Source organism: Electrophorus electricus, chromosome 14 (assembly GCF_013358815.1).
Source record: "Electrophorus electricus isolate fEleEle1 chromosome 14, fEleEle1.pri, whole genome shotgun sequence".
NCBI lineage: Eukaryota > Metazoa > Chordata > Actinopteri > Gymnotiformes > Gymnotidae > Electrophorus > Electrophorus electricus.
The window spans coordinates 1,181,285-1,200,272 of record NC_049548.1 but is presented as its reverse complement, the minus strand read 5'-3'; the positions used below and the strand labels follow the sequence as shown (position 1 = coordinate 1,200,272).

General features: G+C 39.1%; 2 protein-coding genes across 3 annotated transcripts; one reads left to right on the top strand and one right to left on the bottom strand.

Annotated features, from left to right (window-relative positions):
• Positions 1-316: 316 nt before the first annotated feature.
• Positions 317-12,665, bottom strand: cabcoco1 (ciliary associated calcium binding coiled-coil 1). 2 transcript variants are annotated; one of them, XM_027009388.2, is made up of 8 exons: positions 12,572-12,665; positions 12,172-12,266; positions 11,818-11,987; positions 11,510-11,657; positions 9,570-9,642; positions 7,397-7,510; positions 6,265-6,411; positions 317-4,767 (listed from the first exon to the last, which is right to left on the bottom strand). In XM_027009388.2, the coding sequence occupies exons 1-8, from the start codon at positions 12,656-12,658 to the stop codon at positions 4,684-4,686; spliced, it is 918 nt and encodes a 305-aa protein (XP_026865189.2). In that variant the 5' UTR covers positions 12,659-12,665; the 3' UTR covers positions 317-4,683. The 2 variants fall into 2 exon arrangements, with proteins under 2 accessions (XP_026865189.2, XP_026865190.2); XM_027009389.2 differs by lacking the exon at positions 7,397-7,510.
• A 1,163-nt stretch (positions 12,666-13,828) lies between these two features.
• Positions 13,829-17,244, top strand: tmem26b (transmembrane protein 26b). Its single transcript, XM_035533528.1, is given in 9 exon segments — positions 13,829-14,004; positions 14,162-14,309; positions 14,311-14,336; positions 14,821-14,932; positions 15,178-15,279; positions 15,573-15,577; positions 16,031-16,116; positions 16,998-17,027; positions 17,030-17,244. Coding segments are annotated over 9 exon segments (900 nt in total).
• Positions 17,245-18,988: the final 1,744 nt, after the last annotated feature.

The following is an 18,988-nucleotide window of genomic DNA, read 5'->3' as shown; positions in this document are numbered from 1 at the left end:
ATATTAGATCAATATGTGTGTCTGCTCCTACAGCTGCATTTGCTCTTCATCATTCAGGCACATATTGGATTTTATTATATTACTGCTTAAAGGCCCTTCCTTTGAAATGAAGCTAATTGGAGACATTGTTTTATTTTTTTATGATATGGTTATGATGGATCATATTCTGAATATGCTAACTGTACAGGCAGTGGATATAGTAATTACCATACAGTGCAAGCCCTACTGAAGCCTCTGCATAATTCAAACTCCTGCATGTAATAATGCAATTCATTACAGAGGAGCCCCTGTGCTTTTAGGATTGATATTAAAAATGCATTATTCGGCTTGTTATACAACACACGTTTCATCTGTCACAGAGGCACATGACTGCTTTACATTATATAAATCTTAACATTACTGTAACTGTAAATGGATTAAGCAAAGTACAGGCCACAGGAAGAGGTTCGTGTAGCTAACCGCACAGTCAGGGCTTGTGGTCTCAAAATCTTCAGGTGGTTATATTGTCAATTCTACCTGCTTGGGTTCTATGCTTAGTCCCAGCCAACCTGATATACTATTTCCACTTTTCTTGAAAGCAAATATCCATCTCTGGTGTCCCTGGTTATGACATGAATAAACACCCACACACAGATCTCACCAATATGGATGAAAAGGCTTCAAGCATTCTCCCACATCTCTGCTGACAAGCAGGAGTGCAAATGTGGGGTATTCCTTGCCTTGATCAGAGGCCATGTCAAACATAACAGCTCAACTTACTTATGTGGTACAGTTATGTACTTGGATATCAACCCTGGCAAGTTGATATTATCACCTAAAAGTCATGTCCTTTATATACAGACTTACTGTAATTACTTAAGGTTTTGTCACATTATGCACTGTGAATGACATAGCGCCACACTGTGTTCTAATCACAGTACAAAGAAAGTTACTGTCTGGCTCCAGCTGTAATGACCTTTTTATGGGCTTCTGGTTTATTGACAGGAAACATAAAGTGCTCAGTGTACACTCTTGGCTCAAATAAATATAACACATCTACTGGATGCTTTCAAATACAATGGGTGATTTTATCTTATCAGCATAACCAAGCACTGCTCACAAGATCCTGACCTCAAAAATTCTGACCTTCTTAGTGATATATGAGCAAGCAGAGGTGTATCCAATCATTTACACAGCAGCACTTTCAGGGCTGCAGCCAGGGGCAAGTGGGTATGACATTTTTCACATGTACAGGAACATTTCTCATTGTGTTCTGTGGAGACACACTACATTCTTTTGCTATAAATTGAAAGGGACTAGAATGTCAATAAAATCTGACCTCCACAACTGTTTTGTCTCTCTTGTGCTCCCTTGTTCTTCTGTTTAAAATAAGTACGAGTAAATATGAATGCAGAGGATCTCGCCAGTTAAGGCCACCGCTAAATCGCTTCAAGTTAGAGGGGAAAAAATGAACATATGAAAAAGGAGCAAATGAAGGCAGAGGTGGAGTTGCTTTACTGCAGCTTGTATAAGGTGGAATTAATGATTTGTACACTCAATAAATTTCATTACGTAAGCAACATTAATGGCGCCTTAGAGGACTGAAGACGAATATAAACTATCATAATAGATAATGAGGCTGAACTATGGGCTGCATTCTTGCAAAATCTGGCTGAAACAGAGGAAGCATGTTGTTAGTGTTAAAGTATCGAGTTACTAAAGAGGAACTATTTTTATGTAAATGATACGGGGAGCGGCAGTTGAAAGTTCCATGGAAACAAAGCAATCTGTAGCATTTGCATGGATATGAGACCAGTGCAATAATCGGGGCCAAACCCGTTCACTCAGAGAGAGTTTATATCACGGCATGATTGTCCCACTTTTTATTACCACCACAGAACAGCAGTTTTGCCTGGTTTCCCCCAACAATGCAAACATTATTTTTGTGTTCAGCAGCATGGCTATAACTGCAGTGAATTAACTGTAGCTCTCCAGTATTTTGCAATGAAAACACAGTTTTAAATTACATGGTAATTTAGGAATGTGTGGAAAGTCAAAAGGCTACCAGTCAGGCATTCCAGATTGCCCTCATAACTTTCCTCTGCTCAAGGAAAATCTAACATCTGCTCCCAGGTCCATGACCAGTGAGGGACTCTCAAAGCTTTTCCATCCAACTTGCACTTTAAAACATATTAAATGTTACACTATACCACAACACAACAGTGAGTTATTTTCTGCTGACAATAGGCAGTCCTTGAAAGAGCTATAAAAAAAGTATGTTGTTTTCTCATTTGTTTGCCGAATCCAACACTGGAATTACTTTCAACAGGAAGGAAAATTATTACAATTCAGTATTCTGGACTTCATTGTGTTGAGGCTGCCAGATGGCTGTAGTCATTCAACAGGCATATAAAGCCTGTGACTCACATTTCGAATTACAGCGGTATTTCGTAATCATTTGCTTAAAGAAGAACAAGTAAACACAATTAAACGTTCTTTCTTGTATACGCTGTTCCACACCCTCTGACATTAAGCATATTATCACGGCTGAAGCTGGAGGCCATCTCATTTTTTACCAAGGTCTTGTTCTGCCGGCAAACCTGAGCCCGTCACAGGCAAGCACTTGAGAGAGGAGCGGATTATGTTTCACAGAGCTGTATAGACATGTGCTCACGTTCAGCAGGAAGTATACACACACAGGCATTTGATCGCAATTAACAGCATTCTGAATACGATCAGGATGGAATCTGGGAGCAAAGCCTAAACCGGTGCAGACACAAGAAAACATCTTAAAAGCTGATGAATGCCGATACAGTGGGAGCTGGGTAAGATAAACAGTACAAGAGCTTTTTCCGTGAGTTTGACCTTGGTATTTTTCATCATGTTCTATTACTTAGGACACCAAAGGGCTAAGTATGATAGGCCAGATCTCGTAGTGTCAGCAACAGAGTCTTTGTTGTTTGACGTAAGGTGGTTGCGAAATATTTTACACGGAGGTCTTCACTGCCAAGCAGTTGATTCATGTGGATTTCTGGTCTTGATTAAAAACATAAATCTTGATGTCACATAACATCTAGGAATGCTCAAGTAAGATACACAATACTTAAAAGAGTAATAACATCTACTTTTGATTATCTTCATGGTTTACCACATATGTGCCTTTTACAGCAAACATATTATAAACAGAGTTTTCTATTTGACATTTGACTCTTGAGTACATCCCCCATAGCAGGGACGAGAAACAAGACTGTACCAACTGCTCAAGAGAGAAATGCAAACATGTCACATAAAACATGTTTACCCTGCCACAAAGGAGCAGGCCATTGAAGACAGAGATTACACACTGGACTGAAAAGGAACTGTTTTCATCAGCAGAGCTTGTTTCTTCAGACGTGCTTTGAACCTACTGCTCGTAAGACAATGGCCACAAACCTAGCTCTTCTCTCATAACATTCTTTTATCAGCGTTAACAGCAAGTGAAAGCTATCCATCTGTGTGGTAGGTGATATACACATGTAATGTGCTTCACCTGCCAGCAGAGGGAGCAGATGAGAGCAGACGCTCATCTGCTCAGTGAACTATGGAAAAGGTCACTGAGCTCTTGGCTCAGTAACAACTCTATCAATCAGGCTGGGAACAAAAAGAATGATTCCAAACAACAATCTGCACGAACATGTTCTTCAGGAATTCAGGCTAAGCATCTCGGTTTGCCCCACTGTGTCAACATAAAGGGCCACCATCTAATGAGGAACTAAATCAACAGGGCATAAAAAGGAGTGTGACAAGAAACATGGGTGAATATTAACGTAAACTGATATTGTGTCGACTAAACATGCACGTTAAAGTTTATTCACTTCATAAATCAGAGTATGTTAAAAATGTATATTGTGGGGTAAAATTAGACAGCTCTCCTCTCTGCAAGAGTAAGGGTATGAAATAAATAAAGTGTCTTTGAGGCAACCCAGTGAGCATATGGACTGGACAATATGTTTGAAAAAGGGGGAAAAACTGTGTAGAGAAAATGGAGGGAAACATGGGACCAAAGAGAATGGGAGAAAGCATTTTATCAGCAATCTCCGAGCTAGGGTACGGGGTGTATTTATAGTTGTAAGTAGCTGCTTTTGTTTTTTCCCCAAATGCTGAGGAAAAGCCACTATTCAGCTTTAATAATACATCACTTTATATGGCAACTCAGCTATTTAGCTTGTGAGTTACATTGCGTTGCCATAGTGCTGGGCTACTTTCAGACAGCTAATGACTTGTGGGAAAAGCTACACACAAACATTATATAAACCACTCAATTAGATATTCCGTTTGCTCACTGGCTGTTAAGGGATATTCTAGCTCTGCATTTTACCTTGGCTTTTTTAATGAATCCAGAATGAATGTCTTTCTCTGAAAGTAGTGTAATCAAGCTGCTGTCAACATCGGAGGGACTGACATAATTCAAACCATTCAATTCATACTTCATAAAAATAATCATAAATCAAGTATGCAGAGAAAAAAACCCCCACACATTTACACACATTTTCACTAAATCACGATTATATTCTATTGATTGTGTAAGCCCTCAGGAATGTAAGGGCTTTCAACCATCTCGTAATGCTTCATTCTACTGCTTTATAAAGAATACGGGAAGGGATGGTTATGTGATTTAATTAGTGAGGAGCTGGGAGAAGACATCTCCCCCGGTCCTCGACAGCCTTATTTGTACGCCACATGCTTAAGACCCTCTAGCCTGGCGGTGTATGTCTCCTCCTCAATGCACAGCCTCTCGGCGAAATCTTCCTGTTGGAAACACAAGAATGCATGCATCCATAACACCCCAAAGCCAAGAGGCTGAAATCAGGAGGTAAACATTTTGATGACACTGAGGTCAGTGAATTGACATGGTGCAAAATTTAATACTATATGTATTTGTATATACAATTTACAAAAATGTTCTACCACAGGGAAAAAGTTACAAACTCTGAATGAAGGGTCTAATCTTTAATAGGGAGGGCAAAACTTTGTTTTCCTGATTCTCATTGTACACACAGGCCTATTAAATGCCTCCAGTGCACATCTGGAATGGTAACAATATGGTTGGGAAGTCACCCACAGCATTTCCAGCAATTGCCTTTTTCAGAGTTTCTACCATATAAGGTATGATGAGATCCACATGAGTTATGACACCCCTGGGAACTTTCGCAACTAAAATATCCCAGAGAGGGGGAAAAAAAACGGATGTTATTAAACTTCGCTCAACAGAGAAAGAGGAGCTGTTCTAGTGGCAGATCTAATCCGCATCAAAATCAAACGCTTCAGACTAGATGGAGCAGACTGTGATACTAAGCACACTGTTCAATGACTTAACACTTTCCCCAGAGAAAATCTACAAATGTGAACAGCAAAAAAGAACACAACAGCCAGCCAGTGTGATCTACTTAAGCGGGGGGGGGGGGGGGGGGGGGGATGTCTTACCAGTCGTTTCGCACAAGGCTAAATTTAGCTTTGAGTGAAATATGTAATTGACCTTCCACAGACATTAAAGTGGGGTAAGCTCAGGAGAATTGATGGAAATAGCACCAATCTTACAGCAGATCATTCAGACACAAGACGCTACAAATGGCCTCTCGAATTACAGAGTGCCCACCATATGAAATACATTATCAGAGGGAGGGAAAGGTCTTCATGAACCATGAAGTGTCTCTACAATCATTAATCCTGTCAAAATGAACCACCCCCACTCTTTTTTTCCTGCCTATGTGATACTCTCTTAAACCAAATTGTTTGGCTTGTGAAAACCCACGATAGGGATGACACAATTGAGCAATCCACCAGGGCTGTTTTCTGCAACGCAGCACACCCAGTAATTCGATTCCACCTTAAGTCTACCGTAAAATTAATCAGAATATCTGCCAAGAGCTGTCTAATGTAGTCCATGTTATGTGGAGAATACCAATGATATTAAGATGGAGAACATTACTCAAGTTTTAATATTACATTTTTTTTGGCATAATCACTTGGTGGGAGGCTATGAGCTCAGACCCGATATAGGCAGTAATATCATGCTTGTACATAGCCTGCAGTGTCTCCCTTTGGTCCTTTCCCTTTATATAACATCCTCTCCGATATCTGAGGATCTTCTTCATTGGCATACTTTGTTCAGAAGGAAACATGTGCCAGAGCAATCTTAAATATATAGACAAGGCTTCTCGCGTTACTGTAATTATGGGAGCTGTTACTTAGCAGGAGGAGAACTATACTCATTTGAGAAGGGTCTCCTTGTATGACAGAGAGTACCTGCAGCTTGGCCAGCATCTCTTTGGCTACTTCCCCAAGCACTTCTTGCACATCTTCCGCGCCGAAGCCTTGCAGGGTTTCACACATCTTGCCCTGTTTGCCTTCACCAGGATCTTCCTCGTTCTTCTCTAGACGATCGTCCAGCCCCTGAAGGCATTTGACTACATTATACACTACATACAGCTCCAGGCTGAAGGCCATGTATGGTGAATAACATACAAAGAAGGATGTAAAAGTGATAATGCACACCTGACACATGTTGCAACTTATTTAACCTTTAAACTATAATCATTCCCATAATACAGGAAAACTGGTCAATAAAGTGTGAAATACATAACGTAAATATCCCATCTATTATGGGAATATTAACTTGATACTAGGAAAATAGCATTTGCATGTCATACCATACTTGTGGCTTTACTGGATAAGATTCTGAACAACCATGAAAAACTACACCCAAGGCAATAATACAGGAAAATACCGCATTGACACAGGAGAAAATCTGTTCTAATGTAAGATCTCATAAGAAAGTCATTAAAGGAAGTAGAGCACCAACTTGTGGCCCTGCTTTAAACTGCACGTCAAAGGACAACAGAACAGTGTTTCCAGTGGCTTGTACTTCAGGTGTCCTTTCATAACATGCTTGTTTCGGGAGAATCAGCTTGTGCGTGCTGTATATTAGACCTTTCCTGAGTGCAACACAGTATTTTCCTCTTATATTAAAAAAAAACAAAAAACCAAAACACTTTTATATATCAAAGAGGGCTTTTTAGGGGGGGGGGGGGGGGGGGGGGGGGGCTGAGTGGAATTTTGGCCTGAGGACAGAGAGCGGATTGTTTGTTAAGTACAGTGCCTCTCTTCCCTCGCGACGGAGCGCGCGGCCTGTGCTTTACAGCTGGATCACCGCTCCGTGTGAGCCGAAAAGGAAAAAATGTTACTCATACTTGGAACCAAATTCATGTTTCCTCTTCGAAATGATTCACATGTGAAACACATTTTCTCGTTCACTGTTCATATCACGAGCCCGAAAAAAAAACATTAACATTAACTACAAGTGCGAGGTCCACCTGGCGTCACGTTCCAATGTCTACATTCATGAGCTCGCGCAGCCTCACGGGAGGAAAAAACGTACCTGGTCGGGGGGCGTGGTGTGGGGCGGAGCTATGTAACGGAAGTACACGTCAGCCGGCATGCCCTCTTCTAGAGGAGCAGCAAAATCGGTGCAATTAAATATTTCAACGTTTCTCTGCAATATCAGACACACGGACAGCGAACATCAGTAATAGCACAAGTCCATACGGCAGCACGACCATGTCCGCGCTGCCGTGAAACATAAGGATAAAGATGTTCCGAAGGTTCGTTTTCTATTACGCTAATACTATTTTAGTCGAGGATGCTGGGAGAGATTTAGGCCTGGATTAGGGCGAGTTACATTTTCTCATCATTTGGCTGGAACGCTTTTACAGTTCACTTGGCAGCAAGATCCCAAACTCAGCTAAATAAGAAAAACAAAGGCAGTATGGTTTACATATTGGGGATAATTGCAATGTCAAACAGAGGGAGAGGGGAAGAACAATGCTCCTTCATTACACCACTGCTTCGCATTATTCCCGCTGACATGATGCATGCTTTTTCATCTCCCGCAATAAATGAATTAACGTTAATGGCATCGCTTTAATGCGGCAAAAATAGAACGCTCACTGCGGCTCATTGTTCTGTTTTGCTTTTGTGTAATTTGTTAAACATCTTGAGTCACTAAAATGTTTCCAATAAAGACAAAGAGAGAAGGAGGGCGGGAGAGAAATGAGTACATTAATATTCATACGGAGCTTTGAACTCTCCATCAAAACAAATAAAAAGCGCTTGTGTTATGTGACATTCGGGACCCATTCTATCTGTGGTGCAGTGCCTGACCTAGATTTGGTTTCTGATCCCGTTTCACTGCAGGATGCTCAACAGCAAATATCATTATTTGCTCACAGCGGTTTAAAGCACCATTCGGTCGCTAAACAGATCTGAGTTTCCCCTATTTCAGAAGCTTCCACTTCATGTTCCACGAGACAGACAGCAACTGTACAACATGAATATTAATGGACACGTGGACTAAAAAATATTAGCAATATGCTTTCCTCTTGTCTTACATTTTGAAAATGTGTACGGAATATAATGATCGCGCGTTAATAATGGGTGCACAAATGAGCTGCGAGGCAGAACCCGCGCGATGACAGCTCTCAGTAATGCTGCTCAATACCTGCAGGAGACGGAGCCAGCGCGCACTCTGATGCCGAGACTACACGCAAAAGAAATGATTGTTGCTTTAATTCCCACAGAGCATCTGGCTTATTGTAGAAGTAACCGATGGGCAAGTACGCTTAGCGTCTAAAAGGGGCTTCGTTCCTAAATGGCTGCACGATGATTAAAATGATGACAAATGAACTCAAACAAGCCATTTTATCGGTGGCCCGTGACTCACTCTCCATTTCACTGGGCATAATTAAGATAGTTTATCAGTTTATATATGCGCTGAAACGCACAGAAAATATAAAATAATAAAAACAAACAAAAAAGAAACCTAGCCTTATTCAAAGCAGTTGAACAATATAAGAATAATTCCACTTTTCACTGTGAATTACCCCAAAACCAAGAAATGAGGATGTAGTTATTTAATCCCATGTGACCTTTTCCTCGTTTTCCCATAAAAGTCAAACCTGTCCTGTAGTCTGTGCGTATCTTGGGCACTCCAGCAATGGTTTGTGTCATAGGCAGCCCATGGCAACCCAGTATTACAAAATAAATGAATTAAATGAAAAGGAAGGCCCTTGTAAGTGGGCTGCGTTAGACTGTGGATGAGAGATAGCATATTACTGGAAACAAACACAGGAAAGGCTGGTCTCTCTCTACATAGGTCACTGCCCTTCCCACTAACTCTGTTTAGGTTCCTGTCTTCATAGGACACTTCCTCATACTAGTGTAATAACAGTGTTTAGCTAGAAATGATTAGATTTTTTCTTTATTGGATCAGAGGGGATGCACGATGAATGTGGAAGAAGAAGAAGCATTAATTCATAACTCCATTAGGCATATTAGTGTGCTTGATGTACCAAAAACAAACATCAGAGCACTTTTATCAACTGAATAAAATTCATAAATAAAAGGATCTACAAAAGCAGGCAAAATAAAAATGGCTTGAATCCTGGATTCTGCGCACACACACACACACACACACACACACACACACAGAGACACAGACACACACACACACACACAGAGACACAGACACACACACTATAAACCATACTTCTGACCTCCATTCCTAGGAGCATCTCATCTCTTGGGTGATTGAACAGGAACTCATACAGCTTGTAGTGCTGAAAAACACTAAAGCACAAAACATAATTAGAAGGACTTTACAGAAACGTTTACATTTTGTTAAAAATAACAATGTATATAAATTCTGTGGTTTGCCCACTGGGAGGCAGGCTTTCTTCTGCACCTACACTTAAAAAATGTTACATTGCTGTGCAAATATTTATTTGTAAATAAATAGAAAATTTCCATCACTTCCATACTCTGCATAATATATACACTTATTCAGAATATGGAAGTGATTGAAATATTTATATATTTATATATATATATATATATATTAATATATATATATATATATATATATATATATATATATATATATATATATATATATATAAATATTTATATATTTATATATATATATATATTAATATATATATATATATATATATATATATATTCATATATTTATATATATATATATATATATATTAATATATATATATATATATATATATATATATATATATATATATATATATAAATATTTATATATTTATATATATATATATATATATTAATATATATATATATATATATATATATATATATATATATATATATATATATATATATAAATGCAAACTAGAGATGCTATATGTACACCTATATTTGTTGTTGTTTTTATTCCTAGTTTAATAAAGAAGCTCTCATGTTGTGTAGTTGTGTGAGGCAATCCTGTACTTGATGCTAATATTACAGAAATATGTATATTGCAGAAATATGTTCTCCATTGATGTGATGGGTCAAATCACAATAACTTGACAGAGTTAGCGAGCTCATACTTATGTATTTTAACCCACCAGAAAAGGAAGTGATTTTCAGGAAGTGCTAATATTAACTAAACTAATCTTCAATGTAAAAGTTTTTGAAGATATTACAAATTAGGCCAACTGGGCAACAGAACATATAATGCTTCTTATATGTAGTGGGAGAATATCCCTCACAACAATTTTTTCTGCCTGGAAATGTAAATAAAACATGTAAAAATCACTACAGTATTTCCCTCTCCAGGTGCATATAAATCTTTTTAAAAGCTTACAAAACATGTAAAATATGACTCATATTTGAACAACACATAATAAACAACCATTTACTATTAAATTATTAATTAGCCATGTTTATAATAATCAAAATGATTACTATAGAGACAGAAAACAAATTAGTCAAAATTAAGAAGGCCAAATGTTTTAGGTCCCTTTAAAAGTCCAGTAATACTGTCCACAGCATATCAAATTAATGGCAGGTCTGCTAAAAGACTAGAACTGGCGTGTGCTGTCTCTCATCTACATTCAACATCTGCCAGCACAGCAAACAGGCCATTTCATTGAGCACAATGACAGCATTAAGACACTGCAGGAATGACCCAGTGGGTGCTTTTAGATGAACATAAAACCAGTGTCCTGAGGCTTTCAAACAAGTTGAAAAGTCAAATTACATATGCAGCATTTGGCAGACAGTATTATCCAGGAAGATGTACGTTGTTATCAATATGACAGCATGTCTGTTCCCTGGGATTTGAACTGATGATATTGGGGTTACTAGCACCACTCTCCACCTGGTCTAACTGGTGAGCTACAGGAACATGTTTTGCTTCTAAAACTGACAGTCTTGTGATGCATTGGCTCTATGATTCCCAGTTCTCTGGTTTATGCATTATGCATAGTATTAATTATGGAGGATACAAAAAGTATCCAATTTGCTTGTTGTCTATAGGAGCAAAGGAGAAAATACCTTATAGACATTAATTATGGGAGCAGGAAAAATAGAATGATCTCATTCATATTCATCATGCCAACACATAACTTAAAGATAATTACGGGCTATTCAGAAGTATGCTAAATTAAGAGATGTGTTATTAAGAAAGAAATATTACCCGATCCTGAAGTAGTCTGTAATGGATCTGATTTGATCTGAGTTAAATAATGGATTAACATCAGTGTCTACTGAAGCTGTTGACTTTCTGGTGGCAAGCAGTGTCTGCGTAAGCACCTTGAAATTCTCAATAAACGACATCTGCTTATCTGAAACACAGCAAAACAGGGAAATGTGTTCCAATAACCCTGAGATGACTGAGTCTGTACTGCAACGTGACACTGTACTTCATTACAAGAATACATAACTGGGACTTTCTAATTAAATCACATTAATCTTCATCTAAACTTCTAACAATTTTAAATTTACCATTTATATTGTCAAGTAACAGCTGTAACACGGCCATGATAAATGAGATTTGCTGACAAGTGAAGTTCATTTCTTTGGCCCACCAAAATCCTGCAACAAAGCAGTCCAACAACGCTGCCTCCTGTAAGCACGTCTGATGCTTTTTCAGATTGAGTACATCCTCAAATTGCCTAAATACAAGAGAGATAAAACTGCATTAGAAAACCGTTTTGACTAAACAAATACAAGCCTACTGGATAATCATAAAGTTCGTGTTACAGATTAGGCCTAAAATTCCACACACACAGCTTACATGGTGTATATCTGGAGCAGCCCTCGGGACAGGACTTTACATGTGTTGGACACTGTACTCACAGCTGCACCTCGTCCACGGAGACTCCACACAGCAATCTGATTTGTTCTTGTGGCAAGAGTGTCCACTGGGGAAGGATCTCAGCGGCTCCATTTTCCTGAAATACAAAACAGCTACACCAGAAAGACACTAACCTCTTGTCTTTTTTTCATTTTTACCATTTTAGCCGAATAAAAATACAAATAAATACAATACTTCCCAAAAAAAAAAGCTCTGCCATGAACCACTGTAATGTTTACATGTTTGAAAGCACAGATTAATGTGAAAGCCTTTTCACTAGGCCATGGCTAGCTAGCTGCCCAGGTACTGACTCGCATTGACATTGTTGTTACTGTCAATGAAACAGCGCCATTAAGTCGATTAACGTCACTTGTACTTGTCCTTCAGATCAAGCTTACGTACGTTTGACAGAACATCCTTTTTTTCAGGAACAATGTTTGGGTTTTCGGCTGAGTTCACTCTCTCTCTCGCCCTCTCAAGCCCAGCCATGGCAGAAATGTTGGCAACCAGAGTTGCCCAGGTAACGACTAGGCGGGGCCACCACGCACCTACCCGGATCGAGCGTTTGATTTGGGAACTGCTGGTTTTCAGGAGAATTTCAAAAACAAAAGTCCTCCCCAGAAGTTCCACATTAAGAAATACATTAACAACTACAACAATTCTAAAACACCAAATAAATCTAAGACCGGGACAGCGCATCAGATGCCACATTCTCACTTCCTTTTTTGTACGCTAATTGGTGTTTTACAACTTTCTTTGAGAAATAACACACGGGGTGCTGTAAGCCTCGGGTATCCTGCATGAGGACAGCCCCAGCACCTGCGACACTAGCACCAACCGCCAATATAAAGGGACGAGCTAGAACAGGAGTATGGCATAATAATGCTTTAATAGCATCAAAAGCATCCTGACACATAGGGGACCACTCAAAGGGAACTTTCTCACAGAGTAAATTTGTTAGGGATGTCGCAATTACAGAAATATTTCTACAAAAACATCTGTAAAAACAGCCATACCCAGAAAACCTCCGAGACTGACTGGACTTTGACATCCAGAAGACGAACCATCCTATGGCCAGCCAGTTTGCCCAAGTATGTTACCTTGCCCTTACCAAATCACATTTGTCTAGATTTAAACATGCAAAGTGTCTCGCAACTTTCCAAAAAAAACATTTCTAAAGTCTGCAGGTGTTGTTCCCACGTACGAGTATAAACCACTATATCATCCAGGTAGGCTTCACTATTCGGCACATCACCCAGCACAATATTCCTAAATCACTGAAAGGTTGAAGGTGCATTTTTGAGACCAAAAGGCATAACCGTGTACTGTGGGAATTTATCAGGGGTGGCAAAAGCTGAAGTGTCTGAGGAGTAACCCTGTAGGAGGTCAATCTCAATCACGAAATTAGCAGATCCTCCATGCGAGGCAGGGGGAATGTATATATCATTCACTTTATGATAATCTGTGCAAAAGCGAAAGGTTCCGTCACGTTTCGTAACCAGCAGACAAGGGCTGTTACTGTGGATGGATAAACCATTATCAAGCAGATATGTTGCTTTCTTTCCAACAAAGCAAGCTTACCGGGGTTTACTCGATAGGGATGTTGTTCTATCAGCAGGTGTGAGCCTACATCTATATAGTGCTGAACAGCAAAAGTACATGAAAGAGTATCAGAAAATAGTGAGGGGTATCTCTCAATCAGAGCGAGGAGGTCATCCCGAGCTGAGGGTGGCAAGTCCGAAAGCTTCTCCGAGAGACATCGTAGGGCTTCTGGAGTCCGTGGATGTCCGGATACATATGAAAGGGAACAGCCCCTTGCCCGCTACGAGAATGGGGTAGGGGTCTGGGGTTAAATCTAAAATAAAACCCACAGTACTTCATTTCTGAGTTTTTGTGGCACATTTAACGCGTTTTACAGAGATTAACTTGCATTATACATTTAGCGCACAATCATGTCAGTTGCCCCTGTTATGTGCACTCATGTATGTAAATTTGTGCAGTGATCACTAGATCACTCTTTATTTTAATCTCTCTCATTGGTGTCTGGAGAGTGACACTGCTAAAAAAAAAGGATGAGCTGTACTGGCTTCTCAATATCCTTTTTCTCCCCCTCATAGTGGATCTGATTTTAACTTTGAGACAGGAGAAAAGGGAAGAACTATTAGTGGTAAGTAGCAGTCTAGTCTCAGATAGAAAAAGTTTTCTTATAGTGAAACATTAAAAACACTGTGATTTATAAAGTTATTTGGTGTAGACTACATTAGTACTGGTACAGTACACACAAAGAACTGTAGGATAAACAAATCAATGGGCTTTGTAAAGGGATACGTTATGCATAAAAATAATCGATTACCTTATTAATAGTTATTGTATAAATAAAGCTATGAGAGCTTTATTGCCTCTTAAAGTGAGTTTTGTTTGTGAACACAGAGCATTCTTTTGTTTCTTTATGCTAATGACTAAAATGTAATGTGTTTATAATTACACATTAATCTTATAGCATAATATTCATTAACTAAAGTAAATTGTTCATTAACTGCACTGAAACAAATGTATAGTGTATGTAGTTAGAAGCATGAAAAAGGAGAATGTGGGCCCTTGCTGGGTAATGGGGAAGACAGTTTAGCTGTAAGTGACTTGGACCCATACAGGTTCTCTCCTTCAGTCTTCCTGTTCCTTGTCAGTAATATACCCACCATTTGGGTTCTTGATCTCCATCACTTTGAACTGCATCAACAGCAAACTCAGTCCACTGCTGAGAAGGTACGATCTCCTAGAACAAAATTAATTCTCTTTTAGATGTACTAATTAGATCATATGTTCTTGGCAGATTAAATCTGCACCAGCAGTAGTATGTATAAAACATTCACATATGCAATTAACACTGCTGAATATACCATGTGAAATGCAATATTGTGTATTGTTTTTTATAAAGTGTGATTCTGACATTTTCCTGCATTGGGGTAGATTGTTAGATTTTTTTTTTTTCATTATTTATATCATTTCAGTGTAGTAGCCTTGATTCAACAGAGAGCATCAAGGACATTTTTAATAAGTTGACCAACTCATCAAATGGAAATGGAAATGGAACACTGGATCCTTCATTCAAGGTGCCTTCACTATGCAGACATTTTTCACAGACTGGTGTAGACTCTGAAACTAGCTTTTGCATCTCCTGTAGTTGTATGGGACTATTGTAAAATACAGCAACAAAGTTTATTTCCCTTTGCTCTGAAATGATGACTGCAGACTGTAATTTCAATCTCCAGCCATTCAGTAAAAGCAGCTAGTGGCTGCTGGGACACTCTTCTGGTCTCACACAGTGACCCCTTTTGGTTAGCACTGACCAAACATCCGTGGGAGACATTTTGGTGATGTGACTGTGTGTCCCTGTTGTATTCAGGACCTGTAAGTGTAATTGCTCATATTTTTCTGCAGGTCCTTATATGGCTCTTCTCATGGGTATGTCTCAGCAACTGGATCCTGACCCTCCATCAGATCCATACCCAGCCAATCAAATTAATTTTCCATTTTCTTTGAACAGTATTTGTGTAGTTTTCTGGATGTAGTGTTTCTTATGTGGACTTAGTATTTCAATCCAAGCCGTGATTCACTCTAATGCCCATATATTGCGGATGTATTTTGTTACATCCTGCCGCTTAAAGTCTGCTTAAAGTATACTTTGTCAGTGCAGTACTTTACAATAAAAAAATCTCAGTAACCTTGTCCTTATAAAAACACACCTTTCAAGTCTCAATGTTAGTTTTTTCCATGATAGATGATTTGAGCTTATGGCTTAAAAAAAGCAGACCATATAGCAGGTCTCACTAATGACCTTCTAACCCCTTCTAATCCTCCCAGTAACAAAAATGATAACCAAGAGTTGGTCTACATAATTCTGTCCGTATGGACATGGAGTATGTTACAGTTCCCCTTTCACCTCACAGGTATGTACTCATGCAAATACTGCATGTTCAGTTACACCATAACATTTTACATTTATGGCATTTAGCTGACACTTTTATCCAAAGCAATTTATAATTATGACTGAGTACAACTTGCACAACTGAGGGTTAAGGGTGTTGCTCAGGGGCCCAACAGTGGCAACTTGGCAGCTTGAACCAGCAACCTTCCAATTACCTTAACCACTGAGCTTCCGCTGCCATATTTTAATACATAAATGTAAGTAATATGTTCAGTACATGTATGTTAGAAAGAGGCACACCTACATACAAAATACAAATTTCAATTCTTAACCTTTAAGTCTTGAATCAAGTCTCAAACAAGTCAGACCAGTTCAGTTCCATCAGGGTTTTTTTTAGGGACAAACATGTTGAGACAAGAGAAAAAGACGTGTAACTGTTTGGACTACAGTCAATAAAATGAGCAGGACACTCAAATGAAGTAAATCAACTGCTAACAATATACAGTGATAAAATAACATTAGCTCTCTTGCTACCACACTGACCAGGACAGCCTTTAGGTTAGTTGAAGCCAACCACTGTTGTAAACTATTGTCTCAGAAGTATCTGCTTACTTTCTTTTATACTGGTCGGAGATTAGTGGAAATTTTGTGTTTTTTTGTTTTTTTTAAGACAACTCATGCTCACTTTGTTAGATAATTAGCTAGCTAACATGATCTCAATCTGAGAGGGAATATTAATTTTATCCAAAGTCAAGTCTCACTGTACATTTTCTGTAAGTCTTTTGTAAACAAAGTCTCATCTGATTAAAGTCTCCAGTCTATGTGAAAAACAAAGTTTGCTAACCAACCCCAGTTGCTTTTTGATGCATCTGCTTTTTGTGTTTGCCCATTTTCTATCCACAGTGGTGAAGTCAAAAGCAAAAGATGAGAGAGAGAGAGTGATTCTCTTCTCTCCAAACACAGAACAGACTTCTGGAGTGTTGCCGAGGCTCTGTTCATTCAGGATGGCCCATTTTTATTCGTCCGGTTGAGTCTCATGATCCGTTTTCAAATTTTCCATCAAATGCTGGTCTGCTTTACCATCAAAAACTTCATAGTGGTAGCCCTAAACGTGTACCGGCTGTGGGTAATTTTTTGGGACTCAAGATGAGTATCCAAGATGAACCTTCAGGTCCTTCTGTCAAAAGCCCTTGGTGATAAAATGGGAATGAGATGTAGGTTACTTCTTTATGACAGAGAACAGAGTGAGAAAGTTAGAGAAGTAGAACAATGCAAGATGTCAAATACATGATATATAATTACTTTAACTTCTCATTGTTTGACTACTTTGATCACAGACTTCATATGCTTTGCTTTTGGTGGCTGTTGCTGCAGCAGAAATAGGTGCTTTTACTTTGTAGTAGCTGATCTCTACTACTGAGAATAAAATGTACTCTGCTTGACTGAACCTTTCTGTCTGTTGAGACGTATTGTGTTTTTATTGCATTCGCTTCATTTTGTCATGTGTTGCCGCAGGTCACCCCCTTTACCACTTCAAAAAACAGAGAGAGAGAGAGAGAGAGAGAGAGAGAGAGAGAGAGAGAGAGAGAGAGAGAGAGAGAGAGAGAGAGAATCCCCCCTCTTACTGACTTTACTGCTGGCTGTAGGGAGAGTAAATAAAATAGTTTAACAGTGGGGTGTAAAGTGTATAAAGAGCTATAAGGTTCTTTGCATTGAGGAAACACAGGTGAAAACAGACCTTTGATTATATCGTAACACTTAATTGGCAGTTAATGTTTCACTTAATATGTGTGTGGGAGGTTTGGTATAAACTGTATGACACACTGTTGTTGGATTATAGTTTGCCAGAAGCAATAAAGTGCCTGAATCAGGATTCCAATAAAGCTTGTTTACTGAGCTCCTCCAGGTAGGACACAGGCTGTATGGAACGAAATGCTAGCAGATACATGTGCAAGACCACAAACACATGCAATCTAAACCTGGAAATAATAAAAGTAGTCACATAAATACATTTTGAGTAAGAAAAAGAAAATCAAGTAAAAAGATAAATAATAAAGTGTGGAATATTGAACCCAAGCCCAGCAATGCCACTCTCAACTGAAGGATGAGAGTCACTGATCGATGTAATGTAGTCACAGGTAATGAGATGTTAAGCACTAACGACGAATCCTTCCCCCTCATAACGCTTGTTCAATTAAATGATCAGATGGCAGAGGTGCAAGAAATGATCTTTATTAGTCAATCTAATAAAAGATGAACTTTTATAATGTTACTACAAGCTCCAACAAGTTCCAAGTGTACAAAGGATACCCACTGGGGGCCTTAAACTAAACACTCCAATCACAGTGACACCACCAAACCAATAACAAATAAATGAGACAGACACACACGCACGCACACACACACACACACACACACACACACACACACACACACACACACACACACACACACAACAGTGGGCTTCACCATTATCAGCAAGGGAAACTGCAAACAACACTGTAAAAGATGAGACTTTAATCTCAGTTTATAATAGCAGGGCTTCAAGAGACAACACCCCCCGCAGAAAATAAGACCAATATAAGACCAAAATTACAAACCATACTACAAAACAAAAGAATAGTATCAAAAACAATATTACAAAATAGGGGCTAGTGCTATGCCGCCGTACACCCCTGTATGGCTAACTGCCCCATCTTAGAAGCAGTTATTTGCCATCTGGACCCCTCCCATTGTCCCAGGACCACCATTAGTCAGGAAGGCTTCATTATCTCTGCCTTTTGTCACACCAACAATAACACAATTCCAAGAGAATACCAACCAGGTTAAAATGTAAGAGACCCTGATCGTCTAAGGCCTTCCTCGGGTCTCCCAGTGGCTCTGATTTCGGTCAC